The sequence below is a fragment of the Sceloporus occidentalis genome, unplaced genomic scaffold, assembly GCF_023333645.1.
Source record: "Sceloporus occidentalis isolate IW3139 unplaced genomic scaffold, rSceOcc1.0.p SCAF_1, whole genome shotgun sequence".
Classification (NCBI taxonomy): Eukaryota; Metazoa; Chordata; class Lepidosauria; order Squamata; family Phrynosomatidae; genus Sceloporus; species Sceloporus occidentalis.
Window position 1 is genome coordinate 162249690 of NW_028316981.1, and position 19846 is coordinate 162269535.

The 19846-nt window shown below is 43.5% G+C and overlaps 1 protein-coding gene across 3 annotated transcripts in view; it reads left to right on the forward strand.

The window, feature by feature from the left end:
* Positions 1-13547, forward strand: part of LOC149322577 (formin-like protein 3) — a 159908-nt gene extending 146361 nt beyond the window's left edge. For 2 of the 3 annotated variants that reach the window (XM_089480137.1, XM_089480157.1), the window contains 5 exons: positions 1716-1876; positions 3293-3394; positions 5042-5131; positions 6374-6497; positions 13314-13547. In XM_089480137.1, the coding sequence (XP_089336263.1) occupies positions 1716-1876; positions 3293-3394; positions 5042-5131; positions 6374-6497; positions 13314-13453 (617 nt within the window). In that variant the 3' untranslated portion in view covers positions 13454-13547. Of the gene's footprint in view, positions 1-1715; positions 1877-3292; positions 3395-5041; positions 5132-6373; positions 6498-9550; positions 9667-12448; positions 12500-13313 lie in introns of all 3 variants that reach the window. The other variant, XM_089480147.1, reaches the window with a different exon arrangement.
* The last annotated feature ends 6299 nt before the right edge of the window (positions 13548-19846 follow it).

Sequence of the window (19846 nt, forward strand, 5' to 3'; positions counted from 1 at the left end):
TGATAAAATTACCAGCTTGTTAGGTGAAGGGAATGCTGTGGATATAGTATATCTTGATTTCAGTAAGGCTTTTGATAGGGTTCCCCATGACATTCTTGCAAACAAACTAGTGGAATGTGGGCTAGACAACATAACTGTTACATTGATTTGTAATTGGTTGACTGGTCGAACCCAAAGGGTGCTCAGCAATGGCTCCTTTTCATCCTGGACAGAAGTGACCAGTGGAGTCCCAAAGGGCTCTGTCCTGGCCCCAGTGCTATGCAACATCTTTATCAGTGACTTGGATGACAGAATTGTGGGCATACTTATCAAATTTGCAGATGACACCAAATTAGGAGTAATAGTTAATACCCCAGAGGACAGGGTCAAGATTGAAAATGACCTTGATAGGGCCAAAGCTAACAAAATGAATTTCAACACAGAGAAATGTAAGGTACTGCATTTAGGGCGGAAAAATGAAATGCACAGATATAGGATTATGGGGGACACCTAGTGGAATGAAAGTACGTGTGAAAAGGATCTGGGAGTCCAGGTAGACCACAAGTTGAACATGAGTCAACAGTGCGATGCAGCAGCTAACAAGGCCAATGCGATTTTAGGCTGCATCAATAGAAGTATAGTGTCTAGATCAAGGGAAGTAATAGTTCCACTCTATTCTGCTCTGGTCAGGCCCCACCTGGAATATTGTGTCCAGTTCTGACCACCACAATTTAAAAAGGATGTTGAAAAACTTGAGCATGTCCAAAGGAGGGTGACTAAAATGGTGAAGGATCTGGGAACCATGCCCTATGAGGAACGACTTAGGGAGCTGGGGATGTTTAGCCTAGAGAAAAGAAGGTTAAGAGGTGATATGATAGCCCTGTTTAAATATTTGAAAGGATGTCATATTGAGGAGGGAGCAAGCTTGTTTTTTGCTATTCCAGAGACTAGGACCCGGAGCAATGGATGCAAGCTCCAGGAAAAGAGATTTCACCTCAACATTAAGACGAACTTATTGACAGTAAGGGCTGTTCGACAGTGGAACAAGCTCCCTCGGAGTGTAGTGGAGTCTCCTTCCTTAGAGGTCTTTAAACAGAGGCTGGATGGCCATCTGTCGGGGATGCTTTGATTTAGATTTCCTGCATGGCAGAATGGGGTTGGACTGGATGGCCCTTGGGGTCTCTTCCAACTCTATGATTCTATGATGGGCAGCTTCTGCAGCTGGGTGTAGTAAGGCAGGTTTGAGTGCTTAGCGCTTGGAACAGGGGTAGGTAAAACTCAGGTTTGTTTGGTCTACTTGTAATAGAACCCCAAGATCTATGAACTGGAGGCTGATGTAAAAATCATGCATTTAATATTAAGGAAGAATGGGCATCTCTGAGCACAGACTGGGCCTAGGTAGTTCTTATCAGCACCAGAACTGAATACTTATTTCACATGAACGTCCCACACCTGGTTACCTCAAGCTTTCTTCATTTCAAAGAAGTTTTGATGGGGGGATGAGTCGTTTGCTGTTGATGTTGCTAAACAACTGGGGATCAGAAACCTTTGCCATTCCACTGAGATCACTTATTTTATTGTGTTCTATCAGCAAATCCTGATCTACCTTCCGCCACTCCGGATTGAGAGCACTCCTGAAGTGTTTACCAGCTTTTTTTTTTTAATGTTTGACACACAACTCCTTCCCCCAAACCAATGTGTTTCCAAATTAATCCAGTGCTTCCATTTCACCACAGTATCCTTGGAGAATGTGCTGCTGGATGTCAAAGAACTGGGACGTGGAATGGAGCTGATCCGGCGGGAGTGCAGCTTGCACGAACACAGCATCCTGCGCAGCTTCCTGAGTGCTAATGAGGGGAAGCTGGACCGACTGCAGAAGGATGCCAAGACTGCAGAGGTGAGCAGAGGGGAAGCTGTTTTTCACCCTCCCCTGGTATCATCACCTTTCAGCATGCCAGAAGTGACATCACATTCCTTTCTGCTGCTGTTTTGACCTAATTTCAGTCTCTTTTATTTATGGAGTGGCACCAAGGGGGTGGAGATTTGCAGCTGGTTTTAGGTCCGTTTGACTGGTTTGAGGGCAAAAAAAAAAATACCGGTCATAATGTTTTTTTTAATTAGTGTGGGGCCTTTGCAAGGGGCCACACTTTGGGGTAAGGGGCATATCCAGCCCATGGTCTACCCCATCATACAAATAGAGGGTAGTCAAAGAAAAGCTCCTGAAGAGTTTGCAACGTAAGTTGCACTCCATAGTATAGATAGTGTGTGCCTTATCCAGAATTCCAAAATCTAAAATACTCCAAAATTGTCTATATGGATGGCTGAGATAGTGACACCTTTGCTTTCTGATGGTTCAGTCCACACATATTCTTTATTTATTTTATTTATTTGTGGTATTTATACCCCGCCCTTCAGCCCTAAAGGCTACCAGAGCGGCTTACAATTATTCTTTTTAATTAGACGGTTCCTTGCCCTCAGGCTTACAATCTAAAAGACACGACACAAAAGGAGAAGGAATGGTGGTGGGAAAGGGGATGAGGTCCAGTAGTTATTCTCTCCCTCTGAGGCCAGGACCAAGGCAGATCGACTGGAGGGAGGGCTCTTCTTCTTCAGGCTAGCCCTGGTGGAGCTTGGGCCTGCCTGTTCACTCCCTCACAGGCTGAAGGATGACAGTTATCATGAAGGGAGGGCTCTTCTTTTTCAGGCTAGCCTGTTTTATGTTTTTTATGTTTTATTCTGTTTTATGCACAAAATTATTACATATATTGCATATAAAATTACTTTCAGGCTATGTTTATAAGAATGTGTATATGAAATATAAATGAATTACCTGTTTAGATTTGGGTTTCGTCTCATTCATTCATTCATTCATTCATTCAAGGTATTTATACCCGCTCTTCTGTCGGAGCAGCTTGAAAATTGTTAATTAGACAGTTCCCTGCCCTCAGGCTTACCATCTAAAAAGACATGACAAAAAAGGAGAAGGGAATGGTAGTGGGGAAGGGAATCAAGTCCAACAGATACTGCCAGATCTTCTCTTCCTCCAAGGCTAGGACAATGGCAGTTGGAATGGAGGGAGGGCCCTTCATCTGTCTCTGGGCTAGGCATGGTGGAGCTGTGCCTGCCTGTTCTCTCCCTCAGAGGAGATATTTCATTAGTTGCTTCTCAGAAGTCCACTTTATACAAAGGTTACGATTTTCACCCTGAACTGAACTTAACAGCTGGCTCTGACAGCATCTTCATCTGTCAGTAAACCTGATTTTAAGATGGCAGCTGATGTCACACCCTGTTCACACTACTTTTCTTTTGGCAGGAGGCCTACAACACAGTTGTACGCTACTTTGGTGAGAGCCCCAAGACAACACCGCCATCAGTTTTCTTCCCAGTATTTGCACGGTTCATCAAATCCTACAAGGTGAGTGTGGGGTCCGGAGATCTCTGGCCTTAGAACTAAAAAAGTGCAGGTCTTACCCTGTGTGAACCTGGGAACTTGGTTGGAAGCACCCTACCATTGAGCATTTCCTGCCATTGTTTCCAACAGGAAGTACCTCTGCCTGTGGCTAGGTGTGGCCAGAGAGTGACAGAATTAGCATTTCCTCTCTGTGATCCATCTAGTCTCTCCTCAACCAATGGCAGTCTCTGTATATTCCATCACTGGGCTGTTCTTGGGTGAAACCTGGTTTATCTCAGACACATCGCCCGTAGCAGAACCAAACCAGCTCCCTGAACAGCTGCATTAGCCATTCCTTCCTTTTAAACTTAGTTCCCTTTGCCAAAGGACAGATTTGCTGCTTCCCTCACTGTAGGAGGGGGTGACTGACACAGAATCATTGTGGCATTAATGTGGCTTCCTTCACTGACAAACTGAGGCAGTGCTACAGAATTTTTATCCTGGGCAGTGGCACCAGATGGGCTCTTTGGGACCACAGTCATGTGGTCATGAGATCATGAAGTTTGTGGTCCATGACAGTTATATCTTGAATTGCTTGTTGCTCTTTCTGCTCAATCCCAGTGGTGCCAGAAATAAGAAATGGAAGAAAGACTGAGATGCTGGAGTCACATGTTTATATACATTATTGTCTCTCAAAATGTGCACCCATTATATGTTTAGATCTTTTTCCTCCTTATCTCAATAACTCATAACTACTTGGTGAGACAAGGCTGAATAAGAAGTAATATGAGCTTTGAAAAGTAGCTTTTTTGGTTTGTAACTCCCCAAATTTCCCAGTCAACATGAATGCTAGCCATGCTGGTTAAGGCATTTTGGGAGTCATAGTCCAAAAAAAAGTTACTTTTCCTGCCACGGCCATGTGTTATCCAGTTGAATCAGACCTAGACTGACTCAAAGGGGGATTAATGTGTAATCTAAGAAAAGGGACACAATTACAGGGGAGTAGAGTAAAGCAAAGTGTTTGATTTCTAGAAACAGTTTGTTAATGACATTTCCCAAGAGACCATGTGGGCTCTCTAGTCATAAAGGTATTATTATTATTATTATTTATTATTATTATTGGGATTTCTTTGGATTAGGCTTTCCCAATCTTATGTCTTCTAGTTGTACTGGGCCACAACCCACATCATTCCCAGTGATGGCCACGGTGGTTGTAGTGGTGGGAGTTGTAGTCTAACACACCAAGAAGGTGTGAGATTGTGACTCTTTTAGATAAAGGACCATATGTCTCAAGGGAGGAGGCAGGACAGGCTGAGCCGCTGAGTTGCTCTCAAACTCTGTGCTTCTGAGCAAAGGCAACCCACAAGTTGAACTTTTTAGCTGTACCTTGATTTTCTGTCCTGATCCAGTGACCTTGACTACTGCCCTTGCTTGTGGCTGGAGGTGTTAGTAAATGGGTGGAGAAGCTGAGTCGTTGTCTTGCTATTACAAAGTCCTCAGGTTCATTCCCTCCCATCTCCCTTTCAAATAATAAAAGAGTGCAGGGCTGGGAAAGATAATACCTGGCAAGATCCAGCAGTGACATGACTTGGTATGAGACTGCTTTAAGGCCCACTCTATGTGCCTGACTTCTTTCTGGGCTGTACCACCACCCTCTGTCTTCTCTTCCAGGATGCTGAGCAGGAGAATGAGCTGCGCAAGAAACAGGAACAAGCCCAAAGGGAGCAGGCACTGGCCCAAGAAGCCAAGAGGCTGGAGAAGGTAGGTGATGGGTCAGGGCATCAGATTAATATAAGGCAGCCTTAACAAACCTGGTGCCCTCCTTATGAGGCAGACTACAGATTCCATGGCCACACTAGGTGGGGACATGACGATCATAGAACATAACATCTGGAAGTTGCTACATTGGGAAATATTGGTAGAATGAAGCCAAAGTAGGTCACAGCTATGATGAATGGCACCATGATGATTTGTAGGAGGCATAGTGCAGCTACTTCTGTAAGGGCACCTCTACAGTCTACTGAGTATTTTTCCCCCTTGGCTGTGTCCTTTTGGGTAATGAAAGCAGTGCCCAGAACAAAAGTAGGTGCTTCATAAATAAACAAAATGGCAAGATAGCCAATAGTCTGAGCAATCTGCACCTCCCGGTGTGTAGTGTTTCTGATTAGGAATTCTCCTCCTGGGCTTTTTGTGACTTTAAAGTTACTTCTTTTCCCATGTCTTTCCTGATATTGGGAAAGAAATCACAAGGAATGTGTTCTTTTTATTTAAGGTTGGCCTTCTCTCTTGTATATAAAAGTCTCACAGGAAAGTAGCCCGGCCTGCTACCTCCAGGGATAGATGTTCCATCTTGTGAGAGAGCTGTTGCAAACCCTCCTGTGGAGATTATCAGACTGGGGACGGACCAACCTTGTTTCATCCTTTTCCCAACCTTATCACAAAAAGATTTTCAGACGATGTCACACTTGTCTTGTCAGTGTTCCATCATTAAACTGTGATTGACCATGATTGCGCAAAAGACTTTCACATGATGTCATGCTTATCCTGTAATTGAAGTGGAAATATCCCATTCTTGCTCTTCATTTTGTATTAACGAAAGAATGTGTTAATGCAGTTCCCCTTCACTGACAGTTTAATGTAGGATCAGCATGAATGTGTGAATGTCTTTTACGTGATCATTGTCACAGACAGACTTTGTTCCAGTCGTCCGTCTGATAATCTTCTGTGTGTGTCTCCTTCCTTTGTTTCTAGGCTGACGTTGGTGCATATGGGCCACCAGATTAGAAAGCTCTAGTTGAGCAACTAGTCTGGCTCAGTAATTCCTTTTGTTTCCTGGAACGCTATAAAGTGTGAGAGGGAACACATGTGACATGTCAGGGCTAGAGGGGCCTCATACTGGAGGTCTGCCTTGGGGAGGGAAGCACATCATATTTACCCAGCAGGGTGTAGTGTGGCTGGACTTGGCGCATTTGTTTTTCCTTCTAATTCCTGACCGGCCCCCAGTTGCCTTTGCAGCGCAACAAGTGGCAGCAGCAAGAGTTGATTGCTGAACTGAGGAGGCGCCAGGCCAAGGACCACCGTCCTGTATATGAAGGCAAAGATGGAACCATTGAGGATATTATCACAGGTAAACCTTCCCCTGCCTCCATCACTCCCATTACCATGCCCAGGGTTTCCACCAGAGGCCACCATTGCAGGAAAAGCAGAGAGAGGGGATGGTGGCAACTGTTTTGTTCTGCACCATATTCTCCCAGCTTGAATGGTATCTGTTTATGACTCATAGTTGTCCCTTGACTTTTCCACCCCTTCTGCCATAAAAAAAACTGTGGGAAAGTGAGGAAGCAGATTATTTATATTGGGTCCACATTCTACCCTATTCACTTTGAGAGCACCTTTACAAGGCTTCACTTTCTTATTCCAGTTTCAAACATACTCTTGCATGGGAGAGGTACTAGAACTCCCAGAACACACACATTTAAAACCAAAAGATCAGATTCTCAGGAATATGATTCTGTGTTCTGGACCACATTTTGTGCTTCTTTGACAGATTTGTGGAATTATTGGGGCTAACTCCTGGTTCCAAGTCCACAAGAAAACATCCCCTTTCTTACTTCAGATAGTAGTTTTGGAGAGTTTTCTTCATATAAGATTACATGAAGAGGGGTGTTCTGTTGTTTCATTGGTCCTCTTCCCCCACCATAAAACACTCCCTATAAATCACAACTGATTGAGGGTGAACCTGTACTGTAGAAATAATGCAGTTTGACACCACTTTAACTGCTATAGCTCCATTCTACAGAATTCTGGGATTTGTAGTTTTATGAGGCACCAGCACTCTGACAGAGAAGGCTCAAGACCCTGTAAAACTATTTATCTCATGACTCCCTAAAATGGAGCTACAACACTTAAAGTGGTGTCCAACTGCATTATTTCTCCAGTGTAGATGCACCCTGAATTGCTCAGTCTAGCAAACTAGAAATTGCTGAGTTATATAACTTGGGTGCCACTTTGTTCTCCAGTCATCAGGCTCCCAAATTAACTGTGTTTAGCAATAAAAGACTCACAGTTGATAAAGTTTGTGTTTCAGAGGAAGTACAGTGCTGAGAGTGGACATGTTATTTATTAATTTCCTCCACTTTCCTCCCACCACTGGCACTCAAGATACTTAAGAAAAATTAAGGAGATTACTGCACTACACTCTTACAGCACTGCTATTCCACTTTAAGTGCTCTGGCTGCCTCCTGTTGCAGTCTGCGATTTGCAGTTGAGGGAGGGGCCTTTATCATTCTCAGCCAGAGAGCTCTTAGGTCTCATTGAACTACAAACCCCAGAATGCAACAGGAGACAGCCAGAGCAGTAAAAGTGGAATAGCAGCACTATAAGAGTGTGGTAATCTACTAAAATACAGATGCATAAAAGGACCTATCATTAAAAAACATGTGAATAGTTAATAATTAACCTATCAATTGAATAAAAAGCATTTTATAATACATCCATTAAAAACAAGAATATTATTTATTTGTGTATTTATTTATTTAAATTCATTTTTAAAAACCAAATAGAAAGAGCAAGGTGATCCACTGCAAAGGAAACAATGATTCCCATACCATTTACCACTGTGTAGTAGAAAGGATTTCTATAGGTAAAACCTCTCCAAAACTGCACGAAAAGTTGTATCTAGTGAGATTACCTTGCCTAAGCATCCATTAAAGATCCAAGAGCTGAGCCCTCCTTGGCATCTGTGACCCTTTCACACTACAGAATGATAGCACTGTGATTCCACTTTCATTGCATGGCAACATCTAATGAAATCCAGTTATTGTCAAGTGAGAGAGGGGCCTTTGGAGTCTTCGGCCAGAAGAGTTTCCTCTGGTGCCTCTGACCAAACTACAAATTCTTGGGATCCCATAGGATGCAGACATGGCTGCTAAAGTAGAAAAACAGTGATATTCAGTGGAGCTTTGCTATCCATGGGCTTGCCATCTGCTGATTTAGGCATCTGTAGACAGCAGGCCCCCCATTGTCTCTAATGGCAGTGCATGCACACTGCAGCACTAGTGGCTGCACACACATTGCACCAGCATTAAGTCACTTGAGGTTCCATTTTCCCCCGCATCTGTGGGGGGGTCTGGAATGGATCCCCCATGGGTATGAAGGTCTGACTGTAATTGCATGGTGTGAAAGGTCCATATGTTTAGCAGATCCAGAGATTGACAAAATTATTTTTGGGGACTACAATACCTAGACTCCCTACATCAGCATAATCACTGACCATCCTCTGGGCCCCAAGCCCTGGTTCTATTATTACTTCACAGGCTAGATTGCCCATAGGCTGTCCTTCATCTACCTGCCTCCCAAAAGGCATTAATAATAATATTAGTAATAGCATGCAAAATAATCTTGCAGTACCTTTGAGACTAACAAAGATAGAAGTTGGTAACATGAGATTTCGTAGACTTGAACCTACTTCCTCAAATGCATGCATGAGGAAGTAGGCTCAAGTTTATGAAAGCTCATGCTACCATTTCTGTCTTTCAGTTAGTCTCAAAAGTGCTGCAAGATCCCTTTGCATACTGATTTTCCAATGAATGGTCAAAGCATTAGGGCAAGGGAAAGAATTGTGTGGCCAAATATTGTTGGACTGCCCACTACATTTCTCACCCCCAGTTATGTTGATTAGAGCTGCTAAGACATCTAGTCCAAGAACCCCAGGTAATGCTACTATTGGGGCAGAGAAGAGGCCAGAAGCTGAGAGAAGGGACTACTTTCCCTCTTGTCCTCATTTGGGGCAGAGGTACAGGTTAGAGCCCAGCATTTCTCCCTAGCTGTAGTTCTTTCTCTCAAGCCAACTGTTACAGGATGGAAGTTGGTCTTTGGTTGCTTATCCGGTAGCAATGGGGATCCTTCTTTTCATCAGATAGTGAATAAATTTATTGATACACGTGCCCTACAGTCCATGATACCTTTCAGATGTGTTGCATTATAACCCCCACATCCCTGTCAAGGGCATGGCTATTAGCTGTAGTAGCCAAGAGGGGCAAGGGAAACCTCAGTCTGCACATTAAGAGCTCTAGGTTGAGGAAGTATGGTCTGTGCCTTTATACTTTCTTAAGAAGCTGTCCACCGTGATGATCAAAGAATCTGACCTGTCTCTGTGTCTTTGTCCCTCCCCACTCCCAGTGTTGAAGAGCGTCCCCTTCACTGCCCGCACAGCGAAACGGGGCTCTCGCTTTTTCTGTGAGCCATCCCACCATGATGAGCCTAACTGTTAGCCTGGCTCTCCCTCCCCATCAAAGGTATTGTGGAATGCCTCTTCCTTGTCTGCATGCAGCTCCAGCCCCAGCCTTCCCCTCCTGCATGCCTTGCTATAACCTCCCATGAGCTCAGGGCTTCTCAACCTCTTCTCTGTGAACTCCTCCAACTGCCAGAGAATTGCCATCAGGACAAGAGTCTGTGTCTGGTTTCTCCAGAGCTGTGACAGCTGCACGCCTCTTGTAGGATGCTCTTATCAGGTTGGCTGCCTTCAACTTATTTGTGTGACCAGACACTGGATAACAGAGTGGGTTTCAGCAGGAATGTTTTTTTCTCATTCCTCTGTGAGAAGCTGCATCTGCCAGAATTCCTCCTTTTTACACTATTCCCAAAAGATTCTAGGACTCCCCCTAGACTGTCTAGGTCTAGGCCAGCATACTTCATTTCATCAGTATACATTTTAAAAGATTTCTCTGCTAACATGCGGACTAGAAACTTTTCAGTTGTTTTAAAGAAAAGCAGTCAGTTCAATACTGAAAAAAGAAAAAGAGAGAGCCATTGTGTCCTCCTATATTCTGTTCATAGCCCTTCCTCTTAACTGTTGAGAATCCTTGCATGGACCCAGAGGAACCATCCTGCATCCCTTACTCTTTGCATGGTTGGCAACAATGAAGTGACCTTGGACATCCTGTTTTGATTTGCATGCACCATTCTGCAGTCCTTTTATGGGGTTACTTTGGCACACTAATGCAGTAGAGTAGCCTACTAAATCATCTCTCAGTTTAAGGGTGGTGGTGGTGGTGGTGGTGGGTGAGTAGAAGTGTGGAGGGGTTTGCTTGAAAATTCAGTTGGTGTGTAGGAAAACAAAAAAACCCTAACTGTGTGATAAAGACACCTGTTGTGTTTCTTTGCACAAGATACCACAGTCCACTTTACAACCCTGTGCAAATGGGAGACTTATGGTCAAGCTTCCCTTACACTCTGTCACTTCAAGGAACAGCTGGGGGAGCTGCATGCTTAAATACCTATGGATGACAACATAATCTTAAACATTGACAAATGTCAAAATAACAGAAAAACAGTATGACACTGAAAGCTAGCCAGAACACTTTGCTTTCAGATGGTAGCTTTCTCCAGGCAGATTTGTTTTTTTCAGAGGATGGGGGGAGTTGTGTGAGGTTGCATTTAAATATGTATACCATCTTCTCCCACCCCTACTTACAGCCAATGTGGTACTGTCTGGACCTGAACTAGGGATGCTCCAGGTGTTGTGTGACTTCATGTACCAGAATCCCTTGCCATTGGTCATCCTGTTTGGTACTTCTGGGAGCTGATGCCAATGACATGTACATTCTTCCTGATTGAGAACCACAATAAGAATGACTGCTGGGATTCTGCTGAATTTGTTAACTAGCTCTCAGCTGAGTCCTGGGTGCTACTGACACAAATCAGGTGTAAATCAAAGACTGTTTGCTTGGTGAAGACTTGTGTTTAAGTGTTCACTTAATAGCCATAGTTCATTTTAAGTGTTCATTCAGTAGCCATGGACAGGCTCTCAAAGGAAGAGTGGAAATTTCTTTTACCCCTACATCACTTCCCAGCTGCTCTGTTTACAATCCTGGCTTAATATATTAAGAAAGAGCTCTGAGTTGATGGGATTTATATCACAGCCCTGCACATGACTGTGCTGAAGGAAGTCCCCTTGAGTTCAGTGAGAGATATCTTCAGAAAAGTGTGAGATTCAGTGAGAGATATCCCCAGAAAAGAATTAGAGCATAAGTGCAGAACTTGCAAAAGTTACCTTTGGGAGGACTACTAGAATTTCCCAAAATGAGAGAAAGGGTCCTGTTACCCTTGTGTTCTGTCAGGGGGCTTCTCATGGGGGTTGTGGTTGGCCACCGAGGGGGACGATAACCTGGGGACTTAGACAGACCTTTAGTCTGACCCTAACAGGCCACTTCTGATCTTCTTGGCTCTCATTGCATGGTGTTAAGGCAAGCAACTGCCTCTCAACATTGGCCACAATCTGCAATCTGGGGATAGGTATATTCCAGGATTATTGTAAGGATGGCTGAGATAAGGTGAAGTATGGAGTTTAAATGAAAACCCACTTGATTCACTTACATATAACTTTGCATTTGGACTATACCTAAAAACACACCTGACAGATGTTATTGTTTTGGCATGCATAGTTTTTTTGTGGGTTTTTCGGGCTATGTGGCCATGTTCTAGCAGAGTTTCTTCCTGACGTTTTGCCAGCATCTGTGGCTGGCATCTTCAGATAATGTTTTGGCTTGCCTTAACTCTTTCTGCATTGCTCCTTGTGTGCTTGACTCCAGTGAAGCCCAAAATGTTCCAAGTATTCCAACACTGCTTTGTGCATTGCCACAGCCCATTTTTTCCTTGGGGCCATCCCAGTGAAGAAAGTAAGAACTCGCCTGTGAGGAAAGCGTGGTCAGTGCTGACCCTTCTCTTGTCCCTGTGAAAATGCTTGAGGGCAGTAGGAACCAGAGCAGCTCCAAATCCTGGACATGGGGTGGGTGGGAATCAAATATACTTTTCCAGTGCTTCTGATCAGCATCATTAATAGTGAGTAAAAACGTGCCTACTTTACAGAGGCAGAGCATTGGGGATTTTGGTGAAAAGAATGCAACACTGCCACCCTGTTCCCCAAAGCTTACTGCTGCCTCTCATAACTGGGTAAGCTAGTCTGATGACAACATTTTCCCACGGTCTCCAGCCTCAAAGGGGCTTCTCCTCCAAAAAACAAAACAAAACCCAAACCAACTTAATTTGGCCTAATTTTTGTTTTTATCCCCTCTGTAGCAGCAAGAACGATCTGCCTCTAGTTCCCTATCTATTCATCTGCAGCAGAGGGTAAGAAACCACTCTCTGAAGCCCTGGGGACTTTAATCTCTGCTTTGCTGCTTCTGCCTAAGTGGGATATGCTGACCAAAAGACTACAGTTTGGGCATAGAGCAATTGCCCATCCCTAACTGGCAAAGCCACCTCTGAGTATTCCTGCTTAAGATAACAGTATGAAAATCACGGGAATGCCGTAAGTCGACAGGCGACTTAAAGTTACATGGTTTGAGCATTGAACTATGACTCTGGAGACCCTGGGTTTGAATCGCTGCTCAGCCATGGAAACCCGTCTGGTGACCCTAGGCAAGTCGTGTTCTCTCAGCCACAGAAAAAGGCAAAGGCAAGCCCCCTTTGAACAAATCACAGCACACACACAAAAAAAGCCCATGATAGGGATAAGTTGGAAACACATTGAAGGCACACAATAACCACACACACACACACACACACACACACACACCCTGCTGGCTGATTGCTTACTGGTTCTCCCATCTGGGGAAAGATGGTAGCCCTTGTTCCCAGTCAGCCAAGCTAAATATAGTTAGATGAGGCAAAAGAGGTGGCTCATCTGTTTGTTCATAAAGCAAACACATATTTGCTTTGAAAAAGTGGGTTCAGAGAGAAGAGGCAGCATGGATGCACTGTTAAAGGCTTCCTTGGGGTAGGAAGCATGGTTTCTGTGCCATCCACCTCCCCCTTCTTCTAAACGGCCCTTGAATGAACCACCTTGCAGCTTTTCCACTGCCATCTGTTGCAATTGCTTCTGCCTTTGGTTCTCTGCTGGTTCTCTGCTCTTGTCCTAACTGACTGTTTCTTTCTCCCATAGAGTCCTGCATGCCCTGCCTTTCCAACTGGCTAATGCTGCATCCCAAAGGCCCAAGCCTTGTTCAATTTTGCCAAAGAAACAACAGCCATCCTTTCCAAGATTTTATTTTTTCCAAATGGAAGAACCAAAGGGACAATTAGGAAGTGCCTTACTGCGACAGTATTATTTTTATTCTCTTGTTATTTAAGATGTATTTTTTTAATCTGTACATACATGATCATTCAGTCCTTGCTCCTGCTATCTCTTGCTGAGTCAGCTCTGAAAGACAAGACTGTCTTTTGGCTTTTTGGAAGTGCCTTTGGCCAGCAGGAAGCTGATGCCTCCCTTCTGTGAGTGTCAGTCCTTTGTGTTGCCGGACCAGAATTGCACTTTGACCTTTTCCATAACATGTCTTTAAGTGGATGGAGACAATGATAAACTGTTTCAGTAGCAGCAGACATTGGCGTTGAGTGCTAGTCTTTCGGACCAACTGCTGTTTTTCAAGAGCCATCTTCAGCAATACTGTGGTCTTCTCAGAGCAAGTCATGAGCTGTCCTGAGGAGTTTACAAGTGAAGCTTTGAAAAACCACTGGAACCCTTCTTCAAAACAAAAAAAACCCAAGCTTTCAGACCAAAATTCTTATGTCTCAACTGCACAATATAACTGTGGTGTTGGCACCAGCAGGGAAATGACTGTGGGGAGCCAACGTTAGACAAATGTTACAGAGATCCTGGGCAGGTTACATCTGGCATTGTCCAAAACACACACACGCACACACAAAATAATATTACTATTTTCCAAAGGACCAAATTTTGCTTCCAATGGTATTGTATATACAGCTATCTTCTCAATTGCTAAACCACCAATGCTGCAAATTCTCCAGGCCAAATCTAGGACAACTGCCAAATGGCTCGTTGAAGCCCTCAACTACCGCCACGCTGTGAAAAAGCACCAATGCTTAAATAATCTGTGGATGCCGTCCTCAGGTAGGATATTTCAGTGCTGAAGACATTTTGATACCTGGGTTGGAAAATTTAAATTGTAGACTAACAATTCTCCTCATGAACTTGGATGCTCCAAAGCAAGTCACCAATTAAAAACAGCAAGTGAGATTTTTGTACAATCAGAGCTATGTTGAGTGAAATTCATTGCCTACAGAGAAAATGGACACAGGACAAGTGGAGTAACAAAATGGCATTTTTACCACTGTCTAGAAACCACTGGGCAGCAGTTCTCCAGTGCATGACTTGTTTGAAATGAATGGAATGAATCCCTTTAAATTTCACTGAGTCTTGTACTGTAATATTCCAGTAGATGTTACCTCACAATTCAGACTGGTTACATTCCCCACTCTTCCACTTGGAAAGTTGCCCGAAATCTGCTGCCATATCTTACTACATGGTAAGACTACCTCTAGCCCCTGTATCATTTACAACAGCTGCTCCACTGATGCCTAAAGTTTGCCCTGTGGCTTTGGATGTTTCTTGAGACAATCAGAACAAGAGGACTTGCTTTATCCCTTCGTAACCTGCTTGGAATTTCTTTCTTCACCTGGTCTGTGTTTTTTTGCCTATAAGATATTAGAGCTACAGAAGCCATTAGGATGAAGCCATTGGACAATGAAAAAGAATTGCTTCTTCTTCAGTTTTTTTTTAATTCAGGGAAGCAATGGGTTCCAATCCAACCACCTTGGGATTTTAGCCACTTTTCTGGAACCAGGAACCAATCAGGTTATCGTTCCCCAAACTGTCCCTTCCAATATATTGAGCAACAACTCCCACTAGCCCCTGATAGCACTCAGAGTTGGGAATGATGGAAGTCATACTTCAAAATAATGTGTCAGGTCATAGTTGAGAAAGGTTACTCCACCAGAACACTCTTTTGGTAGAACAGGCTCTCTAATAAGGTATGATGAAATCTTTGTTCCTGTGTTAAGTTCTGAATGCACAACCATATTTGTTTGCAAGGCCAACTCAGGTGAGGAGGCCTTTAAAAAACAAAAACAGACTGTTAACATGTGCTTTCCCTTCTCTCCACTTCATATGCTCACTGTGAAACACAATTTTCAACCCCATACAAGATCCTTTTCATAGCAGAATGCTTCACTATGACTTTGGTCCCAAAAGACTCCAGAAAGGTGATCAGGATTGCCAAAGCCCTGTAGCATGCCTTCTGTACATAAACTATGCCATAGCATTGCAGTGGCTGCTGTTAGAAACTGGATACCTTATGGCTGATACCAACATGCCCCATGAAAATGTGGCTCCATGGATTAGGCCTCTCTGTTGGGTTTGCACTTGTGGACTTGAAACCTTCCTAAAGACCACCTGAAATCTAGTTTAGGAAAGAGTCCTGGAGCCAAGGTCTGTGATTCAGGGGTGCTCAATGGCACTGGAAGAACATAGACTTTGCATGCCTCAGTCTCCTGGTTTAGTCCCCCCGAGTCTTCGTGTAAAAAAGATCTCTGGTAAAAGTCCTGGAAAAATATCTCTACCTGAGACCTTTGAATGCTGCAGCCAATTAGAGCAGCCAATAATAGGCTGTGTGGGCCAGGAACATGACAAGTCAGATATAGATATGTTCACTTAGAAGGAGACCCTGCCCTTTTCACTGAGGTTTAGAACAGGGATGCTGAACCTTTGCTTTCCAAATGTTTTGCTTTAAAATGTTCATCAATTCCCCCTAGCATCACCAGTGATAAAGAATTGCATGTGCAGCTGTCCAGAATTTTTGGAGGGCCAAACTTTCTGTACCCCTGATTAAAAACATGATGCAGCAGAGCTGAGGGATGTTACAGAATTTTGCAGCTCTGTGATGAAGAATGTTATTTTGTCCAAAGCATTGTCAGGCTCTAGACCACTTTATTTTACATGACTTTACCATCTTCCCTTCCTTCCTTCCTTGTCACTGAATGCTGGATATATTTTGCCTTTTATTTTTGCCCTCTTAATATCAACATTCTGACTTTTAATTCAATTATCTGAAATAATTTCCAAAATCTTTTTAGGGGCAGGAAGGAAAAAACAATCAAGTTTTAGAACACACATGGTCAAAAGAAACTTGCCCCCAGCAAATCCAGCAGTAATTTAACAATCTAGTCAATAAAGATGCAGTGTCATTAAAGATGCAGCCACCCTTATACTTAGAACTGAGGCTACCTATGTTTGTGGGTGACTTGCAAACCCCTTACTTCTTCATTGGCATCAGTGCTGGGAACACACAGTAATCATTACATTGTCTTGTTCAAAGGAAGAGTGAGTGTATGAGTGAGTGCCTATGTCAGTGATGGCGAACCTATGGCACGCGTGCCAGAGGTGGCACTCAGAGCCCTCTCTGTGGGCACATGTGCCATTGCCCCATCACAGAGTTTTCCAGAGTTTGTTACTAGAAAGCCAGAGGGACATGGCACTTTGCAATTAATAAGTGGTTTTTGGGTTGCAGTTTGGGCACTCAGCCTATAAAAGGTTCACCATCACTGGCCTATGTGATGGATACTTTCAAGGACTTGAGCTTGCTCCTTGAAAACTTGTTTTCCTCCTCATGGGACAATTGTTCAAGGCAAGCTGGGTGTGAAACCTGGTGTTGTTAAAGATGCAACTGTCTGCTTTGTCCTGTGATGATACCCTTTATAGTTCTGTTAAAGTGATAATAAGTTTTTGGTGGGTATTTCAGGCTATGTGACCGTGTTCTGAAAGAGATTATTCCTGGTGTTTCGCCAGTATCTGTGCCTGGCATCTTCAGAGAATGCTGGCATGGAAGTGAGTGGGGTATATATACTGTGTGACCTTTGGTTAAGAGGAAGTGATTTAACATATTAATCTCTGTGTTGGTCTGTTGTTGAATGGCTAGAATAAACTTTTTGAGAACATGGCCACATAGCCCAAAAAACCCACAAAAAACTATGGATGACAGCCTTGAAAGCCTTTGACTTCATAGTGATGATAAGCCTGCTTATTATCTCTTTGGTATTATAAGCACTGGCAGGCCAGCCCTTCTGCATCCTTTCTGCTTAGTCCTGATAGCCAGCCAGGTGCTCCCTGGAAGCTCTCTGTAGGTGTGGATTTATGATAATTTAGCTAAGATTGGTTATGCCTTGCTTTAACCTGGGGTGGGACTCTTGTAGCCAGTCATATTTTGAGGACCACAGAATTCCCACTCCTGCTTTGTCAAGTTTGTAAAGAGCGACTCAGTTGCTGCTGGTTATGCCTCCGGAGATGAGGGCAGTTTATGCCCGAAAAGAGATTGTCTTAATGGGGGCACTAACAGGTCTTTTTGACTGGTAACCTTTTCAGACTTTATGGGCAAGCATAACTTACAGTATAACTACAACACAGTTAAAGACACAGAAATGGTAGATTTTCCTACCCTTCCAGTATGCAGAGGTTGAATGGAAATTTAAATATGTATCAGCAGTTGTGAATATAGAACTGGTGCCTATGCTCATTTTTCTGAAATTAGCTATTTTAATAATGTTACTCTAAGCTAAATACTGATGGTTCAGTTACTACTACAGGATTGTGGACATGGGATCTCGCCTGAGGTTTTAAAGTCAGCTCTGTCACAGTCTTTTGTATGCTGTTGGGCAAGTCATGCTGTGGCAGAGATCGTCATCCAGCAAGGACAAGGCAAAAGATGAACTTCCTAAGTGCATGTGGCCAGATGCACTGCATGTTACACAAAGTGTGGACAAAGGCCTGCACTCCTTGCTCCTTGGAAAATAGCAAGACAGCCTTAAGGATGCTTGGTAGTAAACAAATCTAACCATGGGTATATAAAACAGAACAGTGGGCAAGTAGGGAAATTGTATTTGTATGTGTGTGTTTCTGTGCAGATTTGGATGGGATGTAAAATCTGAACATTGTATAGGACCTGGTAGGTCACAGAGAACCACGTAATTCAACTGTTTCCGGATGTAGTGTGGGTGGCTCAAGCCCCCAACCCCCAGTCTGTCACACAGACAGCCTTAGGCAAACTGCTGTCTTTTCAGTCTGCCTTTTGGGTTGGAAACAGTCCAGCATCTTGTGATTATAGCAGAGATGAGGAGATCAGCAGTTGCTTGTGCAGGAGGGAAATGGGCAATGGCTGTTAAGGTGTGGCTTTGTCAGAGATGGAGAACATGTTCCTCCAAATTTTGTCAGACTTCAACTCCCAACATCTTTCACTGGGCTATGATAACTAGGGCTTTTGGGAGTCTTGTCATCCCACAACATTTAAAGGGGCACAAATCCCACTCTCACCCCCAATTGTACAGCACCGGACAGTTGATTTGACTAGAGAAGGCTAAGATATCTGGAACCCAAGCATCATGTAAACACCCACATACTCACTGTCCAGTCCATTAACTCAGGTAGGTTAAGTGGGCTGGGAGAAGGAACTAGCTGCAAGCTATTTCAAGCAGATCTTGTGTCTTTTGCCAAATGGTTGTCTTTTTGTAGATGGACAGGGGGTTGGTTAAATGAATGCCTGATGACTTCAAAATCAGCACCCGATGCCCATCTAGGAACACAAGAGTAAAAAATAATTCTCATCCCACTTGTAGGTAAAAACTTGCAAGCCTTACTTTCTTTTTGGGAGGCAGGGGGAAAGGTGTCGCTATGGAACAGTGTATGTGTATAATTGGAAGAAGCAGATTAGTTTGTAGAATTTATTTATGGAGGAAATCTAAAATGGAGGGGGGAATGGAGGGAAGTAAGGAGAACCAAGAGTTGGAAAACATAGGCAGCCTAGAAAGAGAAAGAATGGATGTGAGAAATATTTGGCTGAATACAGATTTAGTTATATATTTATAGGAGACTCATTAATATCCACAAGACCTCAATCATAACTAGCTGAAGTCCCATAGATTTCAATGTGCTGCCTTTGTATGACTAAATTAGGGTTCTAACCCTGTGTTTGGTACCCAATGAAGTTCAATTTCACATATTTCTTAGTGAAGTATTAAGGAGGACTGGGGTGGGAATGATGCACCCAAGACTAGCCAAACAAACCTAAGTAGAACTGTCTGTCCCAAGCTCTTGTGTTAGGGACAGGTACAAAGGAAGAGACCTTCCACCAAAACTGAAAGTGCCGCAGAATCTCCCTACAAATGGTTTCACAGAGGATTCTTGGTAGTCAGACCCGATTAGTAAATTGTGGAATTGTGAGTCAGAAAATAAATCTCATTGATTCAATGGGCCTACACAAGTTGGGTCTAACAATTTAGGATCCAGACTAATGGTAGGGTCAGGCCTCTATCAACATTACCGATTCCTGTGTTATGATGATGCTACAGCTGATGAATCTGTAAGCATTCTGCTCCAGGTGACTGGTTATTTGGCAGGATGAATCCTGTTTCTAAATAATGGCTTGGTTCTAGGCCTCTTTGCTCATATATGACTACACAAGGCAAGAGCCCAACCTCCATTAGAGCTCATTCCCATATAAGCACTCATAACTGGATGGATACAGCGCAAAGTACATGTTGGAGGCCATAGTCCTATACTCAGCTATGAAGCAGTAAGTCCCACTGAATTCAGTGAAGCTCACTTCTGTGCAGAGATACATCAGCTTTCAC